Source organism: Typha latifolia, chromosome 3 (genome assembly GCF_019914945.1).
Source record: "Typha latifolia isolate L0001 chromosome 3, TyphaL0001v2, whole genome shotgun sequence".
NCBI classification, from domain to species: Eukaryota; Viridiplantae; Streptophyta; class Magnoliopsida; order Poales; family Typhaceae; genus Typha; species Typha latifolia.
In genome coordinates, this window is record NC_133088.1 from 4,377,390 (window position 1) to 4,402,191 (window position 24,802).

A 24,802-nucleotide genomic window follows, 5' to 3' on the forward strand; every position below is an offset into this window, starting at 1 on the left:
TTTAAAAGTCCTAAGCCTCATTTGCATGTGAAATATAGTTGAAATATGAATAGCAATCCTTATTAATTATTACCAACATAAGATATTTATTCTAATAATTATTATTCCTATGTTCACTAGTATTCTAGAATAAGAGTATAATAATTACTTTTGATATGATTTAAAATTAAAAAAATATTTTAATTTTTTTTTGATTTGATATAAAATAAATTGATGAGATAGATATCAAGAAAGAATTGGCACATAAATTAGTGTGTGAATTAAAATTTAATTTGATGATTGATGTTTCTCTAAAATAATAAATTTATGCATGATAGTAAACCACAAAAAAAAAAACAATCATAAATACAATGAATTTTACATAGAACAACTCCTAAATGTTAGGGTTAAAAAGCACGAAACTTATTCAGGATTAAACCAATCACAAAAGTTAAAATGACAGTAACAAGATAGACTTACAGACTGTTTGTCTATAGCAATGACTATAGCTGTAAGATTTTACTCAGTTGTAACCTCCAATGTATTACTTCATGTCATTGTGACTCAATGTCCCTAACCTGTGAGGTTGAAGACAAAAATTTTTTAGATTTGAAGTTAGAACCAATGCTTGACATGGTCATCAATGAATTGGTCATGAATTAATCAATTCCGTTCTTAAACTGGTTAACTATCTTCTTAATACTCGTCACCCAAAAAGTCTAAATCTCCTTGTTAGAATCACTTTTGGATGGTTAAGACTTAAGACGGAGCTAAGATTTTTTAATGATGGGAAAGGGAAGAAAATAAAATAATAAAAAATATGAACGGTTCTAAATTTTACTGAAAATGAATTGCCCCCTCTCGCCCCCAGAATCATAATCTAAAAACTTGTTTATCTTTCTGAGATTCTTCGTATAATCTTTATAAAACTTGTTCAAATACTAGTATAGAAATTTTAGACATTTTTATTTCCACACCAATGGAAACCTACATGTAATCCAAGCACCCACTAGTCTGGAGGTACATTGTAACTCTTGGGGTCCAAAATTTCCAGCAGTCTATTCACACAATTCTATTCCTTACGAAGACCATCCATAGAAATGAAGCCCTACGTTTGCTATATATATAGATATATATGTAGACAAAGCCATAAAAAAATTACACCTTGCAATATGAATGGCCACCTCTATTAATTCCATGCAAAAGGAAAGGGAGTAATGTGTAAGAAGGGGAAGGAAGCCATGGCCTACAACTACAAGAGACTGATCATGAACTCCTCCGACGACCAGGTCCCGAGAGGCTACGTGCCGATACTCGTCGGAAAAGATGAGACGGCCAGGGAGAGATTCCTCATACATGTTAAGGTCTTTAGTGATCCATGCATGGTGGTGTTGCTTGAGATGGCTGCAGATGAGTTAGGGCACAAGTCTGAAGGTATTCTTAGAATCCCTTGTGACACTGATCATTTCAGGCAGGTGGTCAGTGTCATCTCTAAGCCTTAATTTTATAGCTTTCATGTAATCCCTTAGCTTTTCCTTCTTCTTTTTTTTAATTACTATGGGTGGATGTACATCTTTTGGAATATCATCGTTCACAGTGGAATAATGGGAGGGAAGGGAAGTACCATTTCATGTCATCCAAGATTTAGAGGTTATTTGTAGGGTTATTTCCTTTTCTAAGATTAATTGCCCTAAGAGGTTGTATCAAAGATGTATTAGGTAGATCGGTCACCCTTTCTTTTTCTTTGCTTTTAGTTATAATTCTAGTTTCTCAGGATTTCTCAAATGGAGTTTTCCAAGTGATTTGTTGTTAACATCATTAAACTCCGTTATTGACAAGCATGAATTCCTATCTTACTTTACTCCTTCTAGAGTGCTCAGTTTGCCAAGACTCATGTTATTCTTCACGCAGTGCTGTCAACGGGCCAAGTGAGAGGTTTGCTTCTAAAGCGTCTGTTCTATCTTCTCTGTATTATTATGCTTGAGTGTTTGCTTAGATACCTGCTTTAATTATTATTCAGTTTGTAATACAGTCAAGTGTGGAGCTAGGGCTTTTGCCTTACTTCCCTTCTCTCTCTTTGTATCACTTGTAATTGATTGTCTGAAATTAAATAAAAAACAAAACAAAACAAAACGGCTTAGGCCACATAAAAAAGACTTATTGAGCCGAACCTAAACATGCTTATTTTAGGCTTAGATTCGACTAGGACTAGCTCAACTTAAAAATAGGCTTGTCTTAAGCTTTGTCCGATGCAGCTCAACTTGAACGGAGAGTCTAAATAATATTTTAAGCTTCAAAATTAGTTTCGAGCTGAGCCCGAGTCTGAGGCACCCTGAGTATGCTCAGTCAGGCTCACCTATACACCCCTAGTTCTTTACTCCATATTAATAGGCATCCCATATATACTGATAACTATAAGAATTGATGACAAAAATTAGCATTAAACCTTAGTGATATGATATCTAAAAGAAAGACACGGGCACATAGAGACAATTTGTTTACGCCCACGGGAGAAAATAAAAATACAATATTTTTTTAAATAAAATATCGTATTATTATATATTTTGAAATTACCAATACTACCCTTGGTATACAAAGATAGGTAAACTATTAATTAATTAATTAATTAGCTCATTTATAGACGTGGTGGACCTGAGACATCAAAGTTGGGCACGCAATTTTAGACTCGGAAATGCTTGGCAATTTTTTAATTCTACTTCTCTTATTGGGTTTATTATTATTATTATTATTATTATTTATAAATAAAGTCATTATTTTGACCAAGCCACACCTTACTAAAAATTTTTTCTCTCTTTTATGACCATGAGAAAATAAATAAGTAATTAAATAAAGACAATAGATATATCAATGTTGATCTTCACAGCTAAGATAACAGGGCCATAGTTTAGGGCTGTCAAATTGATCAAGCCTGCTAGAACTCGGCTTCGATTAAATTCGGCTTGTATTTGAAACAAATTAAGTATGATTAATAGATCATGCTTGAATTTAATTTTAAACTAAGCTCATGCACAAGTAGACTCGAACAAACTCGACCCTATATATATGTATAGAATATTTTAATGTGGTTATATGTTTGATTTAAAACTCTAGACTATCTAAGATTCAATGCAAGCCTAATTCAGACTTGAAAAATAAGCTTGAATCTGCTTATCTCAGCATAGAAATTAATATAAGTTTGATGTTTCAGTTTTAGGCTCGAAAATTAATTTTCAAGCTTAGCTAGATCGGACAGGTCGGCTCGATCAAGCTCAGCTAGGCTAAACCCTTAGACATTAAACTATATCTCAAGAAAAGTGGGGATTAAAAATACAAAAAAAAAACAAATTATAAAGACAAGCAATGTATTATGGATAACTCTGAGATAATCTCTATGTTTAGGGATAAATTCCCTATATAACCCTTGTTTCTAGGAAGTAATAGATGCCGAGTGTTAAATTACTATTTCTATGATCTAATATCTTTTGATTAGCTCATCACTATTTTTAATACAAGTGAACAAGGAAATCATTCCATAAACGGTCTTCTTCTATCTCCATTTTATCAAAGCAACTCTAACAACAAACAATATAAGCCTTTTGTAGCATATCATCTATAGATAAGATAATTAGGGGATAGTAAGCCAACCAACTAAATCACAACAAAAGTGACAGAAAAATAGCAACTTTTAAATAGCGATGATCAAGTTGGAATCATTGTATTCAATTGTGGAGATTATGTGGTATTATTATGTTCTGGAAAAGAATTGGGAAAATGACATGATGTAGAACTATAATCAACTACTATTATACAAAAGCTACAATTGGATCTAAAAGAAATTGAGAGGCTCCATGGTTCCTCTTCATTAGAATTAGGCGCCGCCAATAATATATGCCATACTACTTGACAGTATAAAATCTTTAGCACCATCATTGCCCATGTAAGCATCTATCTTGCAATCTAAACAAACTAGCTAGTGATTAATAAGATACTCCCCTGTGGTAGATTAGAGTAGTACGAGTATGGTTTGATGGGAAACAAAGTTGAATTGTACTAGAGGAGATATGTTCAGATAGTAACAGATTAAGAGTTGGTAATTACAGTTGATACAGCAGCAAGAAATCCAAGAACTAGCTTATATGATAGTTATAACATGCAATAAAAAAACATTCAAGCTGGTTTTAAGCCCATTGTAATGCTTCCGAGATCAACTAATGCAAGACATTTTGGATGCATTGTGAGAGTTTTTATAGTTATATAATATACATACGTCTTTATCAACAATGTCATCCAGCTTAATATTTCTATAGCAAGGACGAGATCTTGAAAAGCATATCCCTTCCGCAAACCCTTGACATAATAATAGAATTAGGATGGTTGGCGACACTAATTCTATTCTCGAAGAGTAAAAGTTTTAGATAACTTTATAAAATTGAATGAATAATTAGTATATGATCAATAGTTCAGAGAATTATGCTAGAATCTTGCAATTTTGTGACTAATAATATAGCGCTCACATATATTATTTAAGCTAAACCACCCCTTGTTTTGATTAAACTGCTTCTCTTTGTTCTTCTTTTATCTTTCGCTGTCAACTAATGCGTGTATCCGTTTTCATCTGTGCTTGGGCTATTATATGAGGGAGGTCACACATATAGATATAATATAAATACAGTATCAGACTTCAATTTCATCCATCTAGAAATATCTTTAGATATAGCTAACAAGATAGAATTATCAAGTAAGGATGGGAAAGAAGCATTCTGTTCCTCGAGGGCACGTTCCTATGCTTGTTGGCAAGGGGAAGAACACTGAGAGGATTTTAGTGCACACCAAGGTGCTCCAACACCCGTATTTCTTCGTGTTTTTGGAGCTGGCGGCGCTGGAGTTTGGATATGATCAGCAAGGGATCTTGAGAATTCCATGTAATGTTGAACATTTCCGCGCGGTAGTTCATATGATAACAAGGACCAAGTGTAGATATGTGATGTATCCTACTCCTCTTACCGCCTATCTTGATGTACTAAGCTGATCAAGCTAGAATTGGAGGCATGGAAGATGATACGAGAGAGAGATGGAGAGAGAGAGATTTTTTTTCGCCGTTTTGAGAGGTTTGTATTAGTAACAATCTCTGCTATTTTGTACTTTTAAGTCTAGCTCCTATGCTTGGGAACTAACTACGTTCATTGTTACAATAGAGTATTTTGTACCTTAGTCTTTGGATGTTGTATACTGGCCTTATTATGGCATCCAATTTGTCAATCTTTTACTTGGCAAGTGAAATTTTCCAGGATTTGCACTTGTTTTGTTCAGTTATTTTTCAGAATTTCTGAAAAGGATGATGAAAAGGAAAAAAAGAAAAGAAAAAGAGAGTAGAAACCTTATTTATGTGATCAAAGATTTCACAAACTTTAATGATTCTGCTATTGAAATCTATCAGTAGAAATGGAATGCTAATATCTAATTAATTCATCAGCCATCTTGCAGGGTTTTGAGATTGATTTCCTCTCAACTTATTTCAGAGCAATTACAAGGGACTTCTCTGACATGATCCAAGAAACTGCATACAGCTAGTTGCCAAATCGATAGATGGGCAATTTATGAGTAACACATGAGGATATCGATTACAATTTTCGACAACCAAAACCCGAATAACTTTTCGTTGCAGGCTAATCTTTGTCTGCATAAGAACAGACAATGTCTACACTATTGATCAGAGGAGTGAATAATACCATGCTATGCGAACTTTGCTGAAATCCAATCTGATTTGTTTCTGATCAAAATGTACATCTTTCATGTCTACTGTCAGTACTACATCATATGACAATCACTGAAGGAGAAGAAGAACACATAACCTATTTAAATCTTCTTTACTGTGCGAAAACAAGGATTGTTCTATCCAAAACAAGTTGAAAAAGAGAGTAATTCCCACACACTAAAAGGTCATATAATAATCCTAAAAGTTTAGATTCTCTTCAGTGTTTTAGAGGGATGGAGTGAGATAGAATCTAGATGGCAGGTGTCCTTTGGATATGAATGGTTTAAGCCATGCATGTATGATGTATGAACATTATTGTCGCATGAATGAGGCCATCACACGTATATTACGTTGGTTACAGTAGCATCCGTGATAATATATAGACTGCATGCAGGTGGCCTGATGGACCACATGCCATCTGCTTACATGATGACAATTCTTAATACTGTACATTAACCCCATCGAGGGAACTTGAATAGATGAAAGCCCCAAACAATGGAGTTAAATCTAAGGCCTATTTTTTTTATTTATTTTAAACTCATCAACTACTTTCAAATCTCTTAAGTTATAAACGAAGATAGTTAGTTTTTATATTTAATATTCTAATTTTTATTTAAAGACCTTTGTTTTGATATTTACCAACTATTTTACTCATATATTTTATCAATACATAGTAATACATGAAAAGAAGAGTAATCATTTTACTAAAATTAAGATTCTGGAAAGAGTTTTGTGGAGTCTAAAATTGTTGGAAAGGAGCTTTATTTTCCACCGAGAGATCTAAGCTAAACAATGATGCTAATTAAGAAAGATATGTAATTAACAACACCAAGCACCAGAGAAAGCTTAAACACAAGATTTATATGTAAAACCGTTCTCAAAGGGAAAAATCACGGGACATGAAACGAAATCCACTGTCAAGAGAATTTGTACAAAGAAGATCACCACAATAAGTCTCTCAAGATCACAAGAATGTCATCCACAAGAAAACCAATAACTCTAGCTTCGAATTTTAAAGTTTAGAAAATACCTCTAATAAAGAAACTCAAACCTTTTTGAAATAAGAACACCGTTGTATATGTGAAAAAGAAAATTCTTGTGTCTTGATCTCAACTAAGAAGTCTTCTAATTGCAAACCCTTTGATATAAGGGGCTAATCTAAGTCAACTTAGTTAAGTGAAATCTAACAAAAATGAGAACAATAATAAATTACATGAACTGTTTTGAATACAAAGTAACAAAAACATCACCAAAAGCGATGCCATCTATAACTTAAACCAAATTAAATTAGTGTACAAATGATGATAATAATCATGAAACTGTGTGAGTATTGGGTCTTATCGAATTAAACCCAGTACTTTCTATATTCACACCATCTCCTCAAAAGAAATCTCTGGTGGCATTTAGGTCAATTCGAGGCTGCTTCTTCTTCTTCTTCTTCAGCACCAGAGTCGGCACGTGCGAGTCACACCGCGGGCAGCGCGGGTTCTCCTTCGGTATCAGCACGTAGAGGAGGCAACTGGGACACGCGGCGGCCATCAGGCTGCCGCACGAATCGCAGGCGTCCCCCTTCTCCACCCCGTCTTGCGATCCGCGCCGCTTGGTGGACGAGCACGTGATGGACGACGAGGAGGGCGAGGGAGAGAGGGAGCCCTCCGATCGCTCGGCCTGCTTGCTTTGCGATTCGCGCTCCACCCGCGCCAGCGCGGACTTGACCTTCTCGATGGTGCACACGCTCTGGTAGTACGACGACGAGGAGGGCGCGGGCGCGGGCGCCGCCGGACACGTGGGCTTTGAGATTGGGCAGTATTGGGGTAGATGAGCGGCCGCGGACGCAGGAGACGGGTTAAGGTCGTGCTTCTGGAGGTACATCTTACCGGACTGTGGAGCAAAGAACGCAAGAGAGCAGTGCATATATATTATATAGACTAGTCTTCGAAATATTATTTTTTTTAAAAAAAAGAAGACTAATTTACTCATATATTTTATCAAAAACAATTCGACACCTAAAAAAGTTTGAAACCCATCTCCGTTCTTAAACTTGATTGAGTGGTATTGGGGAGATTTGAGAAGGTTTTAAGGGAAAAAAAAAGAAGAAGAGAATTTACCATTAAATTACGTCTCTTCTCCAAGCCCGACGAGGAGACGCCCAACTCGAGATCCAAGTGTTTAGTATCCAAGACCGTGCATCCCCCGAGGAGGTCTCGGGTCACGAGATCTCTCCTCTCCCCTTTACCTTCTTCCCCTTCCTCTATATACCCACTCATAATTCGTGCCATAAAACTCACCACTTCTGTGGTCATAAACAACGAAGAAAGAAAGAGAAGGCAAAGGGGACGGGGAAGGGGAAGGGGAAGGCAATCTAAAAGAAAGAGTAGTAGGTGGGTTTGGAAAAGGAGAAGAGAAGTAGAGATATATATAAATAAGATGTGTCAAGTGGCAAGATGGGTTTTGTAGCTACGAGTTACTTAATGGAGGGTGGAGTTGATAAAGATGGGAGTAAAAGATTTCGATGGCACGAGACAAAGCGTATTAAATGATTGAATTGGAATCCGTTAGGAGGGGGAGAAGGAGAGAAAGGGATTGGGAGGAGACGGCCAAGGACAGCATTAAATGCTCCTCTCTTTTTTCTTTTTTTTTTTCTTTATTATTATTATTTATTTATTTCTTTGGGATAGTGCCTGAGGGGGTGAAGGGGACCCCATTTGACCCTTACTCCTGTGAGTGTTACATATAACGCTGGTGCACAGCATCTGGTACGTTTCTGCGGTCACCCTACGACGTCCTCTGGATTTGGTGGTCCCCAGAACTCCACAACGGATCGATCATCTCCGGGGGGGGTCCTTCAGTAAATTAGTAATTTGATTGGGTTAATTTGCAATTAATTTTATATTTGATACGCTCACTTATATTTTTAGAGGAAGATAAAGACAATTTTTTAATTTACCAAAATACCCTTATTTTTTTGAAGAATTAAAAGACCATAGTTTAGAAAGATTTAGATGTAATTATTCCTTAAACCTATTTTCACATGGATGTCGACGTGTCGTATAAAAGAAAACAAATGCCGAGTCAGCAATTTTCGATTTATGAGTGGTTAAACGATTTGGTTCTAATCGTTTAAGGGTTACTTGTTACCGATTCTTGTGGAGTGAAATCACTATCTCATAAAATGATTCAATTTAATATACCAACGAGATGTTCATGTGAATTAAAAAGTCATAGTCATCTATTCCAATATTATATTTTTTATATAATAAACCCACTATTTTTATATATATTTTTTCCTTCTAAACTTTGTTTTAAATCACTATGTATAATAATATATATATATATATATATCTAGTTGAATTTGTAATTGAACGACAACTACAAACACCATTTACAAAGTCCCTCGTAGTTCTCACCTTCTTAATTCGAAACGTAGAGTTTTAAAGTATCCATACAGAATGTTCCTTTGTGTTTGACTAATTGAGCCACAAATTAATGCTTCATTACAAATTCTTTGGTCATACTTCTTGTCATCATCATCATCATATATATATATATATATATATATAGTTGCTAGGTTTGAAATAACTTAGGTAACCTTAATTCTACCCTAAATCTATGAAATTAAAAAAGCAATTTAGACTTTGAATTTGAATATTCCAATATTATAATTGTCTCCATAACTCCTTTGAGCGTCTGAAATTAATGCACACCATTTGATATTTTTGATCCACTTGAAGAAATGTGAAATGTGAAAGAGGACTAATTAATTAACGAGTGGTGGGATAATTAATAATTAGTGCAACTCCATTGACGAGACAACTTTAATCACCGCAATTATGGACTCTTAATTACCCCTAACCATTGCCTAGTTTTCTTCCTCCATTACTCTCGTATAGATAGCTGCATCGACTTTCCCACTATCTCCTCATTTAAGACGAAGTTGAAGGGAAAAAAAGTAAAAGTGTTTAATTAGAGATCAAGTTGGATTATTCATCTCCTCCCCTCTTGAAATCTAAATAATTATGATCATTGCCTTCAGGCATTAATATGTGATTAAATTATTTATGTTAGATAGAGTCTGGACATGCGTAAGTGGGAGTAAATTAAGCAATCTCAAGACATTGGTGAAGTCAAATATACCCTAAAGGCAGGCATCATAGTACTATGGGGATATTTTGACTCTAAGTACCTTATTTGCTAAATTTTCATAGTATTTATTTCATAATATATTATGAGATTGTAGGCTGAATGAACAAAGAGATAGATTTAATCCTCTTCAACATGTATATATATATATATATATATAATGTTTTAGTAAACAATTTACTTAATAGTAACTCTTATGTTAGAGCCAGCTTAATTTATAGATGATTCAAGGCATCAATTTATATTAAGTTAATCATGTCTAAACTAAAGTGGCAGCCTAATAATTAACTTAAATCAAAGCTAATCACGTGAAGGAAAAAATATATTTATCTTTTTATACAGGTATCACCCCTAGCTTACCTTGAGATTAAAAGAAAAATCTAGAGATGCTATTTAATATTTTTACCCCTAAAATTTGTAACTCTAAATCAATGTATTCGAATATTTAAATAGTAATGTAATAACTAAATTTTAATGCGATATAAAATATAAAAGAGAAGTGAAAATTAACTCCAATGCACTTAACTTGACTTCACTTAAACATGCAAATATAAATTAAAGTAAGAAGTATGAGTTGAGCCAAAAAAAAAAAAATATATATATATATATATATATATATAGAGCTGAGATAAGCAAGTGATAAAAGGGACGAAAGAAAATCTTTTAAAATAATTTTAGTCAAATTAAGATTAGAATTACAATTAGACTTATATGCATAATAATTTGAACAGTATTTATTATCTGAAATAAAACTAATTTAATATATTTTTTCTTAAAACTAGTGGGAGAAGATATTATAAGTAAGCAGCAGTTGGCCGACTAGTATTAAATATTAATTGGATCGAGTTCGTGTGCATCACTGTGAAAGCTCTTTGCTCCAATTTGCATTTATGATATCATAAAAATAAAATAGAGTTATAAAATGTAAAGGATAATGCATGGGCCAACATTATTAACTATTTATGAGTACACGTACATTATATATATATATATATATATGTAAGATTAAAAGTCCAAAGGCAATAAGTTCCAAGTTGGATTTTAATACACCTACACCTAATTTTTGTTGACTTAATTAAAGTCTAGTTTCTCTTTGTGCATTAAATTGTCACTCTCGGTGTTCCTATCTTTCCCCAAAGCTAAGAGAAACATCCATCATAAATGCAAAGCTTAATAGTGGTCTCACCTACCTTCCCTTTCTCTATAGAGATTTCTAATGCATGTTCTAATCTTCTTCTTCTTCTTCTTAATTCTTCTCTCTAAAATACTACAGTAATCTCCGAGGTGAATATTGGTTCGTACATTATAAAGTATGTCTCTCTTAATTCTATTTTATAACCAAAGGGCAGCATTTATGTATATTTTAATCTTTATTTTATCAAAAATATAACATTCTCTATCCTTATGTAAAGATAGATATTATGATCTTTTGAATTTTATTTTTAATAAATTATGAGTCTCTAAATAAGCGAGTCAATGTTTCTAAAAATGCATATAGTATTAGATTAAAAGTTTAATTAATATCAACATAAAAGACTACGAGGATTTGAACTCAAAATTTTTATCATACCAGTAGTTATATCCACGTTTTAGTAGTTAAATTTATGATTAATCTTTGAGAGTATAAATATAGCTTTATTATGCCTAAATTCACTTCACCTTGCCCTCATTTCCAAATCTTGTGAATCTTATTATAGTTACATTTAAATTAAAACCGTTATTTTTTCTATTTTATTTAGGCACACCATAAGTCCAATTTAAAAATACTTATTAGAAACAAAATGGTAAGATATTGTATAAAATTTTCAATGCATTTAAATTAATTCGGTCGAATTTCAAATGTAAAAGAGTATGTTTTTGGTATCTTTATTGACTTTATGATAATAAAAATAATAATTAACAGTTGCGCATTAATCAATGTAGAAGGGGGTAAAATATAATTTTCTTTTATTATTAAGATTTAATTTAGTTTAATAAAATATAATCCTAGATTCTTAGTTGTACCATGCAAGATATTAGATATTTACGTCACAGCATGCATCATGCATCGCACTAATCTTGTACATAATTCCATAATTCCATGAGCACCTAGTGAGGCATTAAATTGAGACCCAGTCAAGTGGGACTTCCACTCCTCCCAAGTTTCAACATCCTAACAACTCCCCCATTAATGCATTCCTTGTCTTCACTCCAAGCCCCCACCCTTACACGTCTCTTTTTAAATCATTCAAACCATTTATTATATATATTTGAAACGAAGCTTGGATTACTTGGCGTCACTTGAGTTTTTGACCAAATTATATCTATTTTTTATTTTTATTTTTTCTTTACCGAAAATGATTTATGACCCATGCTTAATATTAAAAGTGTTCTGTGTCACTGTGACACTAAAGAAAATACCATCAACGTTTGTTGTTTAACAAATTTATTGAATATTTTTGTGATTTATTTATAAAAATATAATACATATAAAATACTGAAAAGTTAAAGTATTTTATTATTAAAAATATGATAAAATAATTATATAAGTAAAAATATAAAAAAAATTTATAATGATATAATTTTGTGCTCGGTTATTTATTTTGGTCATAAAATATGTAGTTGTTTGGACAACTTTATCTATAATTATTAGAGCAGAACGATGGGGCTTTTGTAACTAAACTGTATTTAATTTTTAATTGAGCATTATGTCTAGTTCTAAATGAGCTAGGATTGTGCTTCAACTTGGCTCGAAATTAATTTTAAAATCAGAATCAGGGTAGCTATCCAAGCTCATCAAGTTTATTTTCCAGTCGGGTTCGAATCAAATCCAAATTAAGATAAGTCCGAGCCGAGCTAAGTTTTAGAGAGAACAAAATGCACTCAACCTTAACTTACTGTCACGTTAAGTAACCACCTTAATTAGCCCAAACAATTAGTCCTAAAATAGGAATTAGTGCAATATTATTAGACAAATATTGCTGAGCTCTTTTAATTATATTTCTGGGCAGTCTTAACACCAGCTGTGGATGAAAGAGAAATCTCAACGAGCATGCATGCATGGCATTTAAACCTCAAAGATTAATTAAGTAGCGTGGGCCAGGAATTATTAAGTGAGCCGCTTCTCTTCCAACTTGAATAAATGAGTATAACGACGGATTAAGATCACTATCTCACCATTAATATTTATTAGACTTAACCCAAATGTAAGATAGATAGTCAAGTGCAGATATATTAAACTTCATACATGGATAGAGATGAAAAGAGTATATGCGGCATGACTAATTGACCTCGTGTTCTAATAATAGCACACAGCGTGGATGAAAATTTGGTCAACCTAACGATACTGGAGGTTTTCTTGATATTAGATAGTTGCTGAAAATATGCTAATAATTTAGAAATAAAAATGTGCTATAATTTAGAAGTCTAGATGTAACTAAACTTTCTTTTATTTGATGGAATCCGGAAGGCTAAAGGTGTTGACAAGGATAACAGCAAAATGCAGGGTGGAATTTTGATAAGTTTCTTTCTCTAAATTTTTATTTTGACCAACAAAGAGTTGTTGGTCAATTCAAAGTACGAGTACTTTGTGAAGGAGAGCCGGATAAGCTCCAATTTTAAATTCCTGTTTGACGAACGAAACAAACCGTTTGCATGCTAAGACATTTGAGCAGTTGAATGCAAAGCTCACAATAAGACATAAAGAATGTGATCATATACTTATTCCCCACATGAATGACATATTTGCGTTTAAAAGATGAAGCATTTCTGCATGTTCATAATAAACCCTGTGGAAATTCCAATCCTCACAAACTGCATCTTTATTATTGACAATGCATTTGGCGGCGATCTCCGCGTTGCAAGCCCTTGATCAAGTGCCAAAATTTATGCCGATAACTAAAAGATTTCTAGTGTTTCCTGGAGAACAAACAGAAGTGGGTTGATTAAGAGAATGAACAACCTTTCCTGGAGATGTAAAACTCTTATTATCATAGGTTTAACATCTATTACCACTGCTGCAATGCAGAATATGCACAATGTAGCAAGGGAGTAACCACAACACAATAGTAGTAAGTTAATCTATTGTCATAGTGCTGCATCCAAGCAGAACCTTACATAATATATATATATATATATATACTCAAGCAGCATAACCAAGTGTATACGACAACTTCCAACAGCACTTTATCAATATATTCAAGCAGCATAACCAAGTTGCATATAGCTATTAAGATCTGATGGTCTTTTCATGACCACTATTTTGTAGAGGGCACCACTGATAAGTTCAGTCCCAAGGTAGATTGTGCGCCCCTTTGCAAAACCGAATTTAATGTGCACGGTCTCTGAGAACCTCAAGGTCCAGCTCTGAGGGGTCGGTTGCCTGAATCTCATAGTGAACACCATCCAGTTCTCGCCTGAATCGATCCTTGGAAGTAGCATATAGCATCTTAGCTCGGATACGTGAGACAGAAGGTGACCTGATGCATAACATATTTGACATATGCAGTGAAAATGTAAAATATTATGTACTAAAGAAAAGGAGAAAGACAACAGTAAAAAGCATTTCAAAGCAGAAATTATAAATTTGCTAGGTCGTTGCAAGAAAATACAAGAGCACTGCCTGAAAAGGACTCCAAGAAAGGGTTATCATCTTACAAATGATAAGTTTGGAATGCTTTTCTAATGCACTGGAGTAAGGTCTGACAGTATGGATCAAAACCACAAATGAGTACTAAAAGCAGGTCTTCCTCAATAACGGAAGCCAAGAGTCTGACGGAAAGTTTTTCATGTCCTGCAGCCTATCCCAACTGGCCAGAGGGTCTCAGGGAAAAGCTTGCTGATCAATAGCATATACTAAGGTTTAAATATGTCATCAAAATTAGCCTGGCCAAACTATGCAGGTACAATGACACACCTTGTTAAAGAGAAAGATACCAACGAAACTCACCAGGCAATGAAAAAAATCTTGCTTTTCTGACAGTTCTCCTCAGTAACAAAATCAAAATCATAGATGGCATATCGGCAATCATTCTCAGGGAGAGAAGTCATAAAGTCATCATAGCTCTCAGCCGCACCACCAGTCTTCTCCACAATAACCTGCTTTCGCTTTTCATCAATTTTGAAAATTACATATCGGTGTGTCTTCTTCCTCTGAAGTTCTAAGAATATTTCTTTACAATCCTCAGCAACACCCATCCCTGAGGATGCAGTTGACTGAAAGAAAGGGAGAACTGTTAACAATATAAAAGATTGCTCTTATGGAAATTAACAGATAAAGTGATTTCGTAATGAGATATATTTTCTTGTGGAATGATATGACTGGACCACCATAAGATGCCAGAGGTCGAGATATGTAACAAATCTGATTCCATTTAAGAGACAATCATATATCCATTACATGAATTTCTAAGAACTTATAAGTTGCATCATCCAATCTAAGACATTAAATTGACAAGGTCATAAAAGACAACCAATAAGTACAAAGTAGTTACGCTATTCAATAGGAACCATATTGAAAAAGTCAAGTTGAAAAACAATGCTGAGAAAATGTCATCAATTTTCCCCCCCAAAAAAGCTTCAGTGGCGTATAAAGATACATCTGTTGTAGAGACATTTGACTATGAAAATCTTGAGATTTTACTCAATAAACTAGATCAGTGAGCGCTTTTCAGGTATTACATTCATCTCAAGACTACAAAGCTCATTCATAAAATTCATGTTGCGTGCAACAAAAGACATCGATAAAAAAAATGAGACAGCACCCAGCAGATTCTTTGTTTTAGAGAATTCTTGGTTGCCATGCAAGAAAGGTAAATAGCTGAGCTCCTTTTTGAAGCAAGCACTAGGGTCCCTGTTGCCTAAGCCATCTAGAAATAAGAAAAGTAAGAAATGGGCCAAAAGGCACCTGATTCACTAACCCTTCAGTTCCAATACAAACATATTTGACACAAACACTAGTGATAAAGTAACTCGAAGAAATAAATTTCTTATTTTCATAGGAGCACTAGGTTCATTAAAGATAACACCAAAATTCTAGAATGATTGTTACACGGACGCAGACATGAGTATCTGAGGCATGCAACATGTAAATGACTAAATATACATGCACAAGCATTTCTAATTTTTTTCTGGGAGAACTTAAGAAAACGTGTAATTTTTTTTTTTTTGAATTCATCCAGTTCAAAGACGTATGATCAACATGTTTAAGAATAAGCAAAAATAGAGACCTCAGACCAGTAATTCTGTGTAGGATGGTGCCCTTCTACTTGCCTTTATGTTAACCAGTAGGTTCTAAAATAATGAAAACTGGAGGAACTTCATTGAATGTAAAGGAGCTCCATGAGAAACAATTTCCCATACTTTAGTATGGATAACCCTAATATCTGTACCAAAGGGCGAGAGGACAAGTGACAATTATTCGTAGAAACAGTTCCATGAAAGGAGGAAGAGAAGATGCAGGCAACTATCAGTAGAGACAGTTTCAAGAGCTAATTTTTAAACAATAAGAGACTGCTGGGTCAAATGAATTTTCTTTAAGAGAGTAAGAACAAATCCAACATTCTGAAAAACTTAGCATTTCTCTTCTCTCTAAGGTAGTAAGGAAATATAATGCACAATGTAATGATTCAGCTTCAAAGTAATAGGTGATTGTGCAATGTCTCAGTTAAAAAGTTAATTAAGGCTTTCAGAGATTTTATTCCTACATTACTCTGAAAATCTTGATGCAATGGCTGCCATATTACCCCTTTTTGATATAAAGTACTCTGTCTTGTTGGAATAACAATTGACAACACCTCTGGATATGCATGACCAATACCCAGCCAGTTAATATACCTACTAAATAATAGGGAACGTGTAAATTGAAATCTTAGAACTTACGTGACAAAGTCAAGCAAGAACCTATTTTGATGGCATTGTCATCTAGAACTTAATAATATGCGCGCTCAACTACCTTTGACTTATAATTTCCAAGAACAATCGACAAATATATACAAGATACCATGTATATTAATAATTTATTAATCACACTCATCATACATAGTAGGATAATCTAATCCTACTGTGTTAGCTACATCCTGAAGCACCTCAAAATTCTTTGCACAAATATGAGGCCAATATAAGAACTTAATCCACTGGAAACAGAATAAATAATAGGAGAATTCACAACCCTAAGAAAACGATCAACATGCAATAAGATCCTGAGATTTAAAGAGACGCAACCAAATGGTGTTCGTAGATCTGGCTACAAGAGATCTTAAATGTATAACAGTACAAGGATCGCCGGCCACAATTTGGTCAAGCGTCGTGGAATTAAAGAAAACTTACGTAGGATCGGAGAAAAGCCATGCGAGCGACGAGATCGGAAGCGCCAATTGAACCGAAAAGAGTTTGGAGGGCGAGCTCACATTCAAATCCTTTATGCTGACCTGCTGGGAGAGGAGAGGAGAGGAGAAGAAAAGAGAAGTGGAGAGGAAGCAGATGGGAGTGGTGTGAGTCTACACCAAAAGGAGGAAGAAGATTCCCCGATCTAGTGGCGAGAATTATTTTAGGTTAATTTCATTTTCTCCCCTAAACTATAACATATTTATTATTCTGAGATTTTTTACGTAATTAACACTAAAAACTTTCAAAATATCATAATTTGCCCAAACACAACATCATAATTGTCGCCGAAATTATTCTGCGGTGTTTCAAAAATACCATTCCATCTATTAAATCAAACTAATCATAATTAATATATAACTTAAATCTATATAAAAAAAACTATACCCTTATATAAAATTTTAAAAATTATTTAAAAACTATCAAATATTATCTACTTATTTCTCGTAGAGGAAATTTGGAAGTCTTTATGGTCGATTCTTGCACGAATATCTCTCCGCTCGATTGCTATCAAGTTGAATTTTTATCATAACTAGTGAAATATTCTTAGTCCTTCTCGGGCTCTATTATGTATTTCTAACATATTCTCCAAAGGGCCACATGAAGATAATAAATTCGGTCGGTGTGGTCGGAGTTTCTCCTCAACAAATTAAGGCTTGGGCCTACTTCGATGCCTTCTTACAGTTGTTCCTATTGATTAGAGGTATAAAAGATTTAATCATAGTGAGCCAACTACAGTTCAAGGCAGCTTGAGCTAAAGTCAATAATTTTTTTTTTCCTATAAAAATATTTTCTGGTTCAGCGAATTATCTAATCTTTTTTCAAAATTGACAAATTTTTTTAGTGATTTTAAAATATTTATAAATTGCTAATTATCTCTTACACTAGGAGAGCGATTTCAAAATGCAGCGTATATATATATATAATTTTTTTGAGAGGGCTAATTTGGTAAAAAAAACTAAGGAGGATTTTAGACAACTTTTCTTAAGGAGATTACGAAGCAAAATTGTTTTAATTTTTAATTGGTCAAAGCATTCACGCAAGTCGTTGTAGTATAGTGGTGAGTATTCCCGCCTGTCACGCGGGTGACCCGGGTTCGATCCCCGGCAACGGCGGCGTTAAATTTTTCTTTAGTATGTATTTTTTTTAATATAAATTGCCACTGAAAAATTTTAAAAATATTATAATAATTATAATATTCTTTATGGATTAATCAATGAGGTTTTTCAAAAATATGAGTGCTAATTATAATAGCAATTTAAAAGAAATCGAAGCACTATAGTGATAATTACAATATTTTAAAACATACAGCAGCACTTATTATATATATAACATCCGACTAGTTTTTTAATTTTAAGAGAGAATTCATAGATTGATGATCCATATACATATAGATCATAGAAAAACTCAATATTAAGTACAATAATAACCACAACCATTCAAGCAAGGAAATAAAAGAAGTAAAACAACAGGCCTAGAAATAAGCCTCATGGAATAGTTGGCAAGTGGGTTTTGCTCAAGTCTGCATCCTATTAGGGTCCACACGCATGACTATCTTTTGTCTCTTAATGAAGAGAGACAAGCAATAGACTTAGTGGGTCAAAATTTTGGCTTCAAATTTCTCAACAATAGTTAGCATCCAAAGGCATGAAGTGCAAAAGAAATCAAGTTTGATAGGATAATAGGCACTAGAAAAAAGAAGAAGAAAAGGTAACATAAGTGTGTTCCGCATGCTAAGGGCATATCAATCGCATGAGGAATTTGGCATTGCCTTTTATTTTATTTTCCCCACAAGCAATCATTTTGATAAGGGACAGCTACTTTCTTCTAATTAAGTGCACCAGGAGAAGTTAATTATGCTACCCAATGCTATCATTCGCTTGTGCTAATTGGCCCTTCCATGCCATACTTTACAATGATGTTGATGACTAAATGTTTTTTTTTGTGGCAGATGCAAGAGTATAATATAATATTTATAGAGAAAATGGTGTAATTATTAATAGAGTAAATGATATAGTATGTTATATGTATCTATTATATAGTTATAATAGTACATAATATTATTAAATAGATTATTATAATAAAGGAATGATTGACCCAAAAATCTAAACGGCCTCCTTCAACTTTAATTTATCCATCCTATCAATCTATTAAGTCAATTCACAAAAGATCAAAACAACTTTCATCTCAATCTTGCGACAAAAACAATTATTATATTATTATTTTAATTTACAACTAAGTATAATATTTTTTTTAAAATTAAATTATAATTTTAAAGCGTTACCTTAGAGGGTAAAAACACTATTAATTTGCCTCTTATAATATCTTAATCTGACTAGTGGTATAAAGATCATATTGCGAATATATTTTTCACACTAATTAATAATTATCTACTTCTCTATGGGAAAAAGAAAAACTTAATCTGATTGTAACCAACTACTGAGCACGAAGCAATTCTATTCCTCTATACTCAAATTATATTGCATGAATAAATAATCTATCCACTTGCATATAAAAAACAAATCGTCGTTCTAAAACCGTACCCTTGACTGCACGTGAGAGGATTCTATTTCTACGCCATCTTCGTAGTCAAAACTCAAATCGAGTCAAACCTGGCGGAACCCCAACAGATCACGATCGTCCGTTTTCGTGCTATCAAAGAGTTTTGCTGATAGAGTAGACTTGTTAAGGTACCATTTCCTATAACCAAGAATGTTATAAGATTAACTCTAATTTAAAATAATTATTATAAAAAAAATTAATTAATAGTTCAACTCAGCACAGAGTTCCGTCGTAGTCTCAATTCTCGCTTACGGGCTTTTTATATACGACTGCTTAAGTTTTAGTATATTTGCAAATAGGCCACCTTATTTTTCTTAGGCACAAAAGAATAAGTAACTACAAGTAAGTTGTCCAGTTGCAGAAAGACCCTTCGGTCTCGGTCCTGTTAATTATAAATTTACGAAAGTACCCTTGCGTTGTTTGGCCTCTCCTCCTCATAAAGCGACGCGAACTCCCTCCCTTCGTGGTCGTCTCCCTTTCTATGGTCTCCGGCCCAGCCCCATGCCGACCCCGTGGAAGAAGGCGACGGCTGGATCCGGCGCCGGACTGACCCGGTTCGTCTCTGGGCTCCGGTCCGACGGTGCTGGTTCGCTCGTCGTTCAGACCGGCTTCCCCACCTCCCTCGCCGACATCGTCGTCAAGAATCGTGCCCGCCTCAAGAAGCCTTCCCGAACCAAGAAGAAGTCCGCTTCTTCCCCTACGATTCCTGATGGCGGCCCAGCCGCGCCCGTGCGATCTCCGTCGGTCGGTGGGGATGCTCTCGTTGCGGCTTCCGAGGGCGACGGCGCTAATGGTGGCTTTATAGTTCCCAATTTAAGCGACAAAAAGGATAAAGGAGACAACTTTAGGTTGAAATTTGAGTTTATTTTGCTTGCAAAGGTCTTCGCGTTGGTCCTCTTGGCTATTGGCAGGAAGAAGCTGGTGGTTGGGATCACGTTATCAGCCTTCGCCCTTTTGCTGCTCGACTGTGTGAAGCTTTCGTTGCTTCGATTCCTGAAGCCGTGCCCCGAAGCGACAAGGAACTTCAATCCGGTGATTGGAGTATTGCATTTGGATGGGAGGGGATGGGTTTCTCCTATCAGGGAAGTTGGTATGGAGATCCGGGTTGATTCGGTAGGATCGGACAGTATGAATTCGATATGTTTGGCGAAATGCGTCAAAGAATCGATGGATTCTGATCAGGGGATGGAGAGTCTGATGGAAAGGCGGAACCTTGATGGGGTTAATGTGAATAATTCAAAGACGAAGAACTTTTTGAGAAAAATTTTCTCGAAGAAGTTTCACAGAAGTAGAAAAGGGAAGGATGGGAAGCAGGCTTCTTTACATTCAAGTAATTCCGTGGCTGAAGGAGAGGAGGAGATTGAAGCAATTACGGGAGAAGAAGATGATGTGCAAGATGGTGGTGATGGAGGTATGCTAAGCTTGGATGCCTCCACCAAGGTGGCGATAAACATAGAGGAACAGGAAGTGGAATTGAATCGAGAAAATGCTCTTGAAGCTGAGATCACAACAGGAGCATCTCGGCTGTTACTTTTCTTTGTTGTGATACTTGTAGGGCTCATGGGAGGGAAGGCAATGGCACTTGCTCTTACCATGTTAAGTTGTATGTCTGTGAAACCGGTTGAAACTGGATGGAAGAAATGGAATATGAAGAGATTCAATTCGGCTCTTTGAGGTGTCATAGATTGCCTGAAGCTTTTTGAGTCTTGCATGTCATGGAGGCTTTTCTTTTTCTTTTCCTTTGGATCATCAGCTCTGATGCGTTCCCAAACCTGGACGGTGATTCAAGCCACGAAGATGTATAAGGTTTTGTAAAGAAAAGGTGAAAGTAAATTTACTAATATTGTTTCTTCTTATCTTTGCATCTAGTGGAAATTTTTATACACTTTATCTGTCTTTATAGTGTCTTCTTATGATCTAAGAAATGGCATTTAAACCACAGATTATAGGCCACTGCTGGAATATATGCTTATAAACTGACTTGGTAAAGTACGTTAGAACTATTTTTCTTACCACTTCTAGGTGTAATCTTGATCTCCCTAACTTTGTATCAGTTGATTCTGAACTTCCTACCACATTGAGAATCTACCTTTTATAATTGTCCTTTTTATTTCAACAATGTCAATCGAGTTAAAGTTGGAACATTTAGGATTAAAAGCTGCTAGTTGATCCCCATCAATCCCCATACGAACAGTTTCGTTAACAAATCAGAACCAACTACTTCCTAGAGCAAGGTTTGGCATAATATAATTCAAGTGTACTTTTGACATCTTTTATGATGCATTTCTGTTTGTCTTTGGTCCTGGTTAGCGCGCATTCAAACCTCAAACTGATGATGATTCACGTACTAATAAAGTTGTTCTGCGGACATATTACTGAATGTTATTACATCTTGAGACTTTCTGACCAAGATATATGATAAATAACTGTTCAATTCATGGTGTTTTTACATAGAAAATTCCCTGTTATGCAATGGTAACTTTTAAGTGGATGAATTTCACTATGCATTTAAAGTCCATTTTATGATTTATTTTTATGACTTATCGTGCCATCCACCAGAGCAGAAAGCACAAATCATACGCTAGCGTAAGTAGTTGTAACAGGAAGAAATCTGATGCATTACTTTGGAAGAATTTAGGGTATTATGTTCATGATTCATATTCTTTCAGAACCATGAGTTAGTGTACTTGAGTTGAAGTCTTTGATTGTACAAGATGTATAAGGTGAGGCGATTGGAAATGCTCGATAGCAAAAGGTTCCTTCAGATTAGGTGATTGAGATAGCCTGGTGACAAGAACAAGGTTCCAGATACTCTGATCTAGACTCAGTAGTTACTTTATATGATGCATACGTAATTGCATACTCTAGTTAATTTAAGATTAAGCCTGAGATGTCTGTATAAGAATTGATGTCACTTATTATGAACTCAATATTGTTAATGTAGCATGCTCCCCTTCTTTTACAAGGGCCTCTTTTGTATTAGTATGTATTTCATGAGCTGACCTCTTTTTTTTCCAAGAAGGATGATATAAATGCTTCCTTTTCTGCATACAAGTTTCCTTGATTTTACTACCGAGGATGATATGATATGGTATTCTTGTTGAAGACTTGAATCTCTTTGGCCTCTGCTTCCTCTCTTATAAAGATTTTTCTCTACCTGAAGATATTATAGACTCAAATCAGCAGTCTTGTGCAATTTCTTACATGCAGAAGAACTTGCTTTTAAAAAAATATATATATTTGTGGTTCTCTCTTGACTTGAATATGTTGCGATTTTGTACAATTATCTGTAACTGGTTCAGATAAAATGAGGTCTTCTGCTTACCATAATGTATTTAGCCCTTCTCACTACAACACGCAATCTCAAATAGCTCAAGCTTGCCATCATCAACCTCCATATCTCCCTCATTAACCTTGTGAAATAAATCTCAAACTTGGTGTACCTATTTTTCTAACATGTGAAACATGCCAATCTCTGAATGCATTGGACTTTCCATTGGATGCTCTTGAACTTAGTTGTTTTTGTTTTGTAAATAATAATAGCTGGTCGGTACGATTTTCTTATCATTTATCAATCTGACTCTTTGTAGCGTGATCAGTAGCTAGCACATGAGAGGTGCCATTAGTTTACATTTGGTTTGTCTCTTAAGTATGCTCCGCTTGTACTTCTATTTTCTTTCTTTTGGACCGTTGGATTTCTAAAAACTTGAAGACTAAATCTAAGTGATGCCAATACATTGATGAGAATTATAAATGAATTGTCCATAGTCCCAATCAATTAACTTGTACCAATTGATCTGTCACCTATTGTTAGTAACCTATTGTTAGTAACTTAGTATCTCTCTCTCTCTCTCTGTATATATATATATATATATATATATATAAGCATTTCTTAATGAGATTAGGGACGTTTTAAGGGTGCAAGATTTTTTTAATTGTAAAGCATACTGATATCTTATACAAACAGTCTCCTGAAGAACGTGTTTCTAAGTGTGATTCACCTTATCTCCAACTAAAAATAATGACAGTTGGAACATGGAGAAGAAGGTTTATCTATTTTTAATTCTTAGACTAATAATTTCTTAAGCTTCAAGCAAATAGTTACAACTTGATACACAAGAATAAGAATAAGAGAGAATATAGAGCGAGGACTCTGAATATAATCCTCACACTTAGTTGAATACATATCGAACTATAATAAAGCAAAATATCAAGCAAATAACAACAAATACAAAAACTCATATAAATATCCAAGTAGAGGAGATAGTGTGATTGCCCTAGAAGCAAGTCTCATATATATTCGGGCATCAATAGAAGCACCGCAAAGAAATGCAATAAAAAGTTTAGTGGAAGAACACAAGCGTAAAAGAAGTAATGCCTTGTAACTCTGTCAACACTGTAACATATAAACAAAATCAAGAAGTCATGGCTGCAAAGGGGAACTGCAGCATCAGTAACAAAGCTCCAATCATCACCGTCATTAGATCTAACATCGTTAGAAGTGAAGGAAACCCTAGAAATAGGGAAGAGAGTGAAGAGCACTATTAGAGATGGTAAAGATACCAGAGGAGAACTCGTCGGCAAAAAGGGAGAAACCATCGGATAAAAAGATATTAACTATGTTGCCGATAGTGCCAACAATGGGAATGATGTCAACTTTAGAAGATGACAGCTAGTACAGGATTTCGAGCTAGCCAACGATGGAGTTGAGGAGGGAGATAATTCCATTGTGAGAACCCATGTCTCGCTAGGATTGGAGATGTCAACCTTGGAGAAGCAACGACGGCGGAGGGAGAAAAGAGAAGGAGAGAACAGAACATTAAGAAAGAAAAGTAGAGTGGAGAGAAAAAAGAAAAGAGAAGAAGCCTCTCAAAAAAGATGTAAGAGAAGGAAATAACGATCGAAACCATAGTTGTCGTCGCTAAAAAATAAAAATAAAATAATATCCCAATTAAATAAGTGTCCCTTTATTTATTATCCAACCACGATCTCATTAGCAAATAC

General features: G+C 34.7%; 2 protein-coding genes, 1 long non-coding RNA gene and 1 other non-coding gene across 4 annotated transcripts; 2 read left to right on the top strand and 2 right to left on the bottom strand.

The window, feature by feature from the left end:
- Positions 1–6,918: 6,918 nt before the first annotated feature.
- LOC140784445 (uncharacterized) lies at positions 6,919–8,218 on the bottom strand. The gene is made up of 2 exons (XR_012108260.1): positions 7,843–8,218; positions 6,919–7,615 (listed from the first exon to the last, which is right to left on the bottom strand). It is a non-coding gene; the product is annotated as an uncharacterized lncRNA (long non-coding RNA).
- Positions 8,219–13,815: 5,597 nt separating this feature from the next.
- On the bottom strand, positions 13,816–17,522 carry LOC140784977 (actin-depolymerizing factor 11). The gene is made up of 3 exons (XM_073132645.1): positions 17,180–17,522; positions 14,802–15,067; positions 13,816–14,331 (listed from the first exon to the last, which is right to left on the bottom strand). Exons 1-3 carry the CDS (start codon positions 17,198–17,200, stop codon positions 14,181–14,183), a joined length of 438 nt encoding a protein of 145 aa, XP_072988746.1. The 5' UTR covers positions 17,201–17,522; the 3' UTR covers positions 13,816–14,180.
- Positions 17,523–18,279: 757 nt separating this feature from the next.
- Positions 18,280–18,351, top strand: TRNAD-GUC (transfer RNA aspartic acid (anticodon GUC)). Its single transcript has one exon. It is a non-coding gene; the product is annotated as a tRNA-Asp (tRNA).
- Positions 18,352–20,161: 1,810 nt separating this feature from the next.
- On the top strand, positions 20,162–21,683 carry LOC140783256 (uncharacterized). The gene has a single exon (XM_073130072.1). It carries the CDS (start codon positions 20,300–20,302, stop codon positions 21,470–21,472), a length of 1,173 nt encoding a protein of 390 aa, XP_072986173.1. The 5' UTR covers positions 20,162–20,299; the 3' UTR covers positions 21,473–21,683.
- Positions 21,684–24,802: the final 3,119 nt, after the last annotated feature.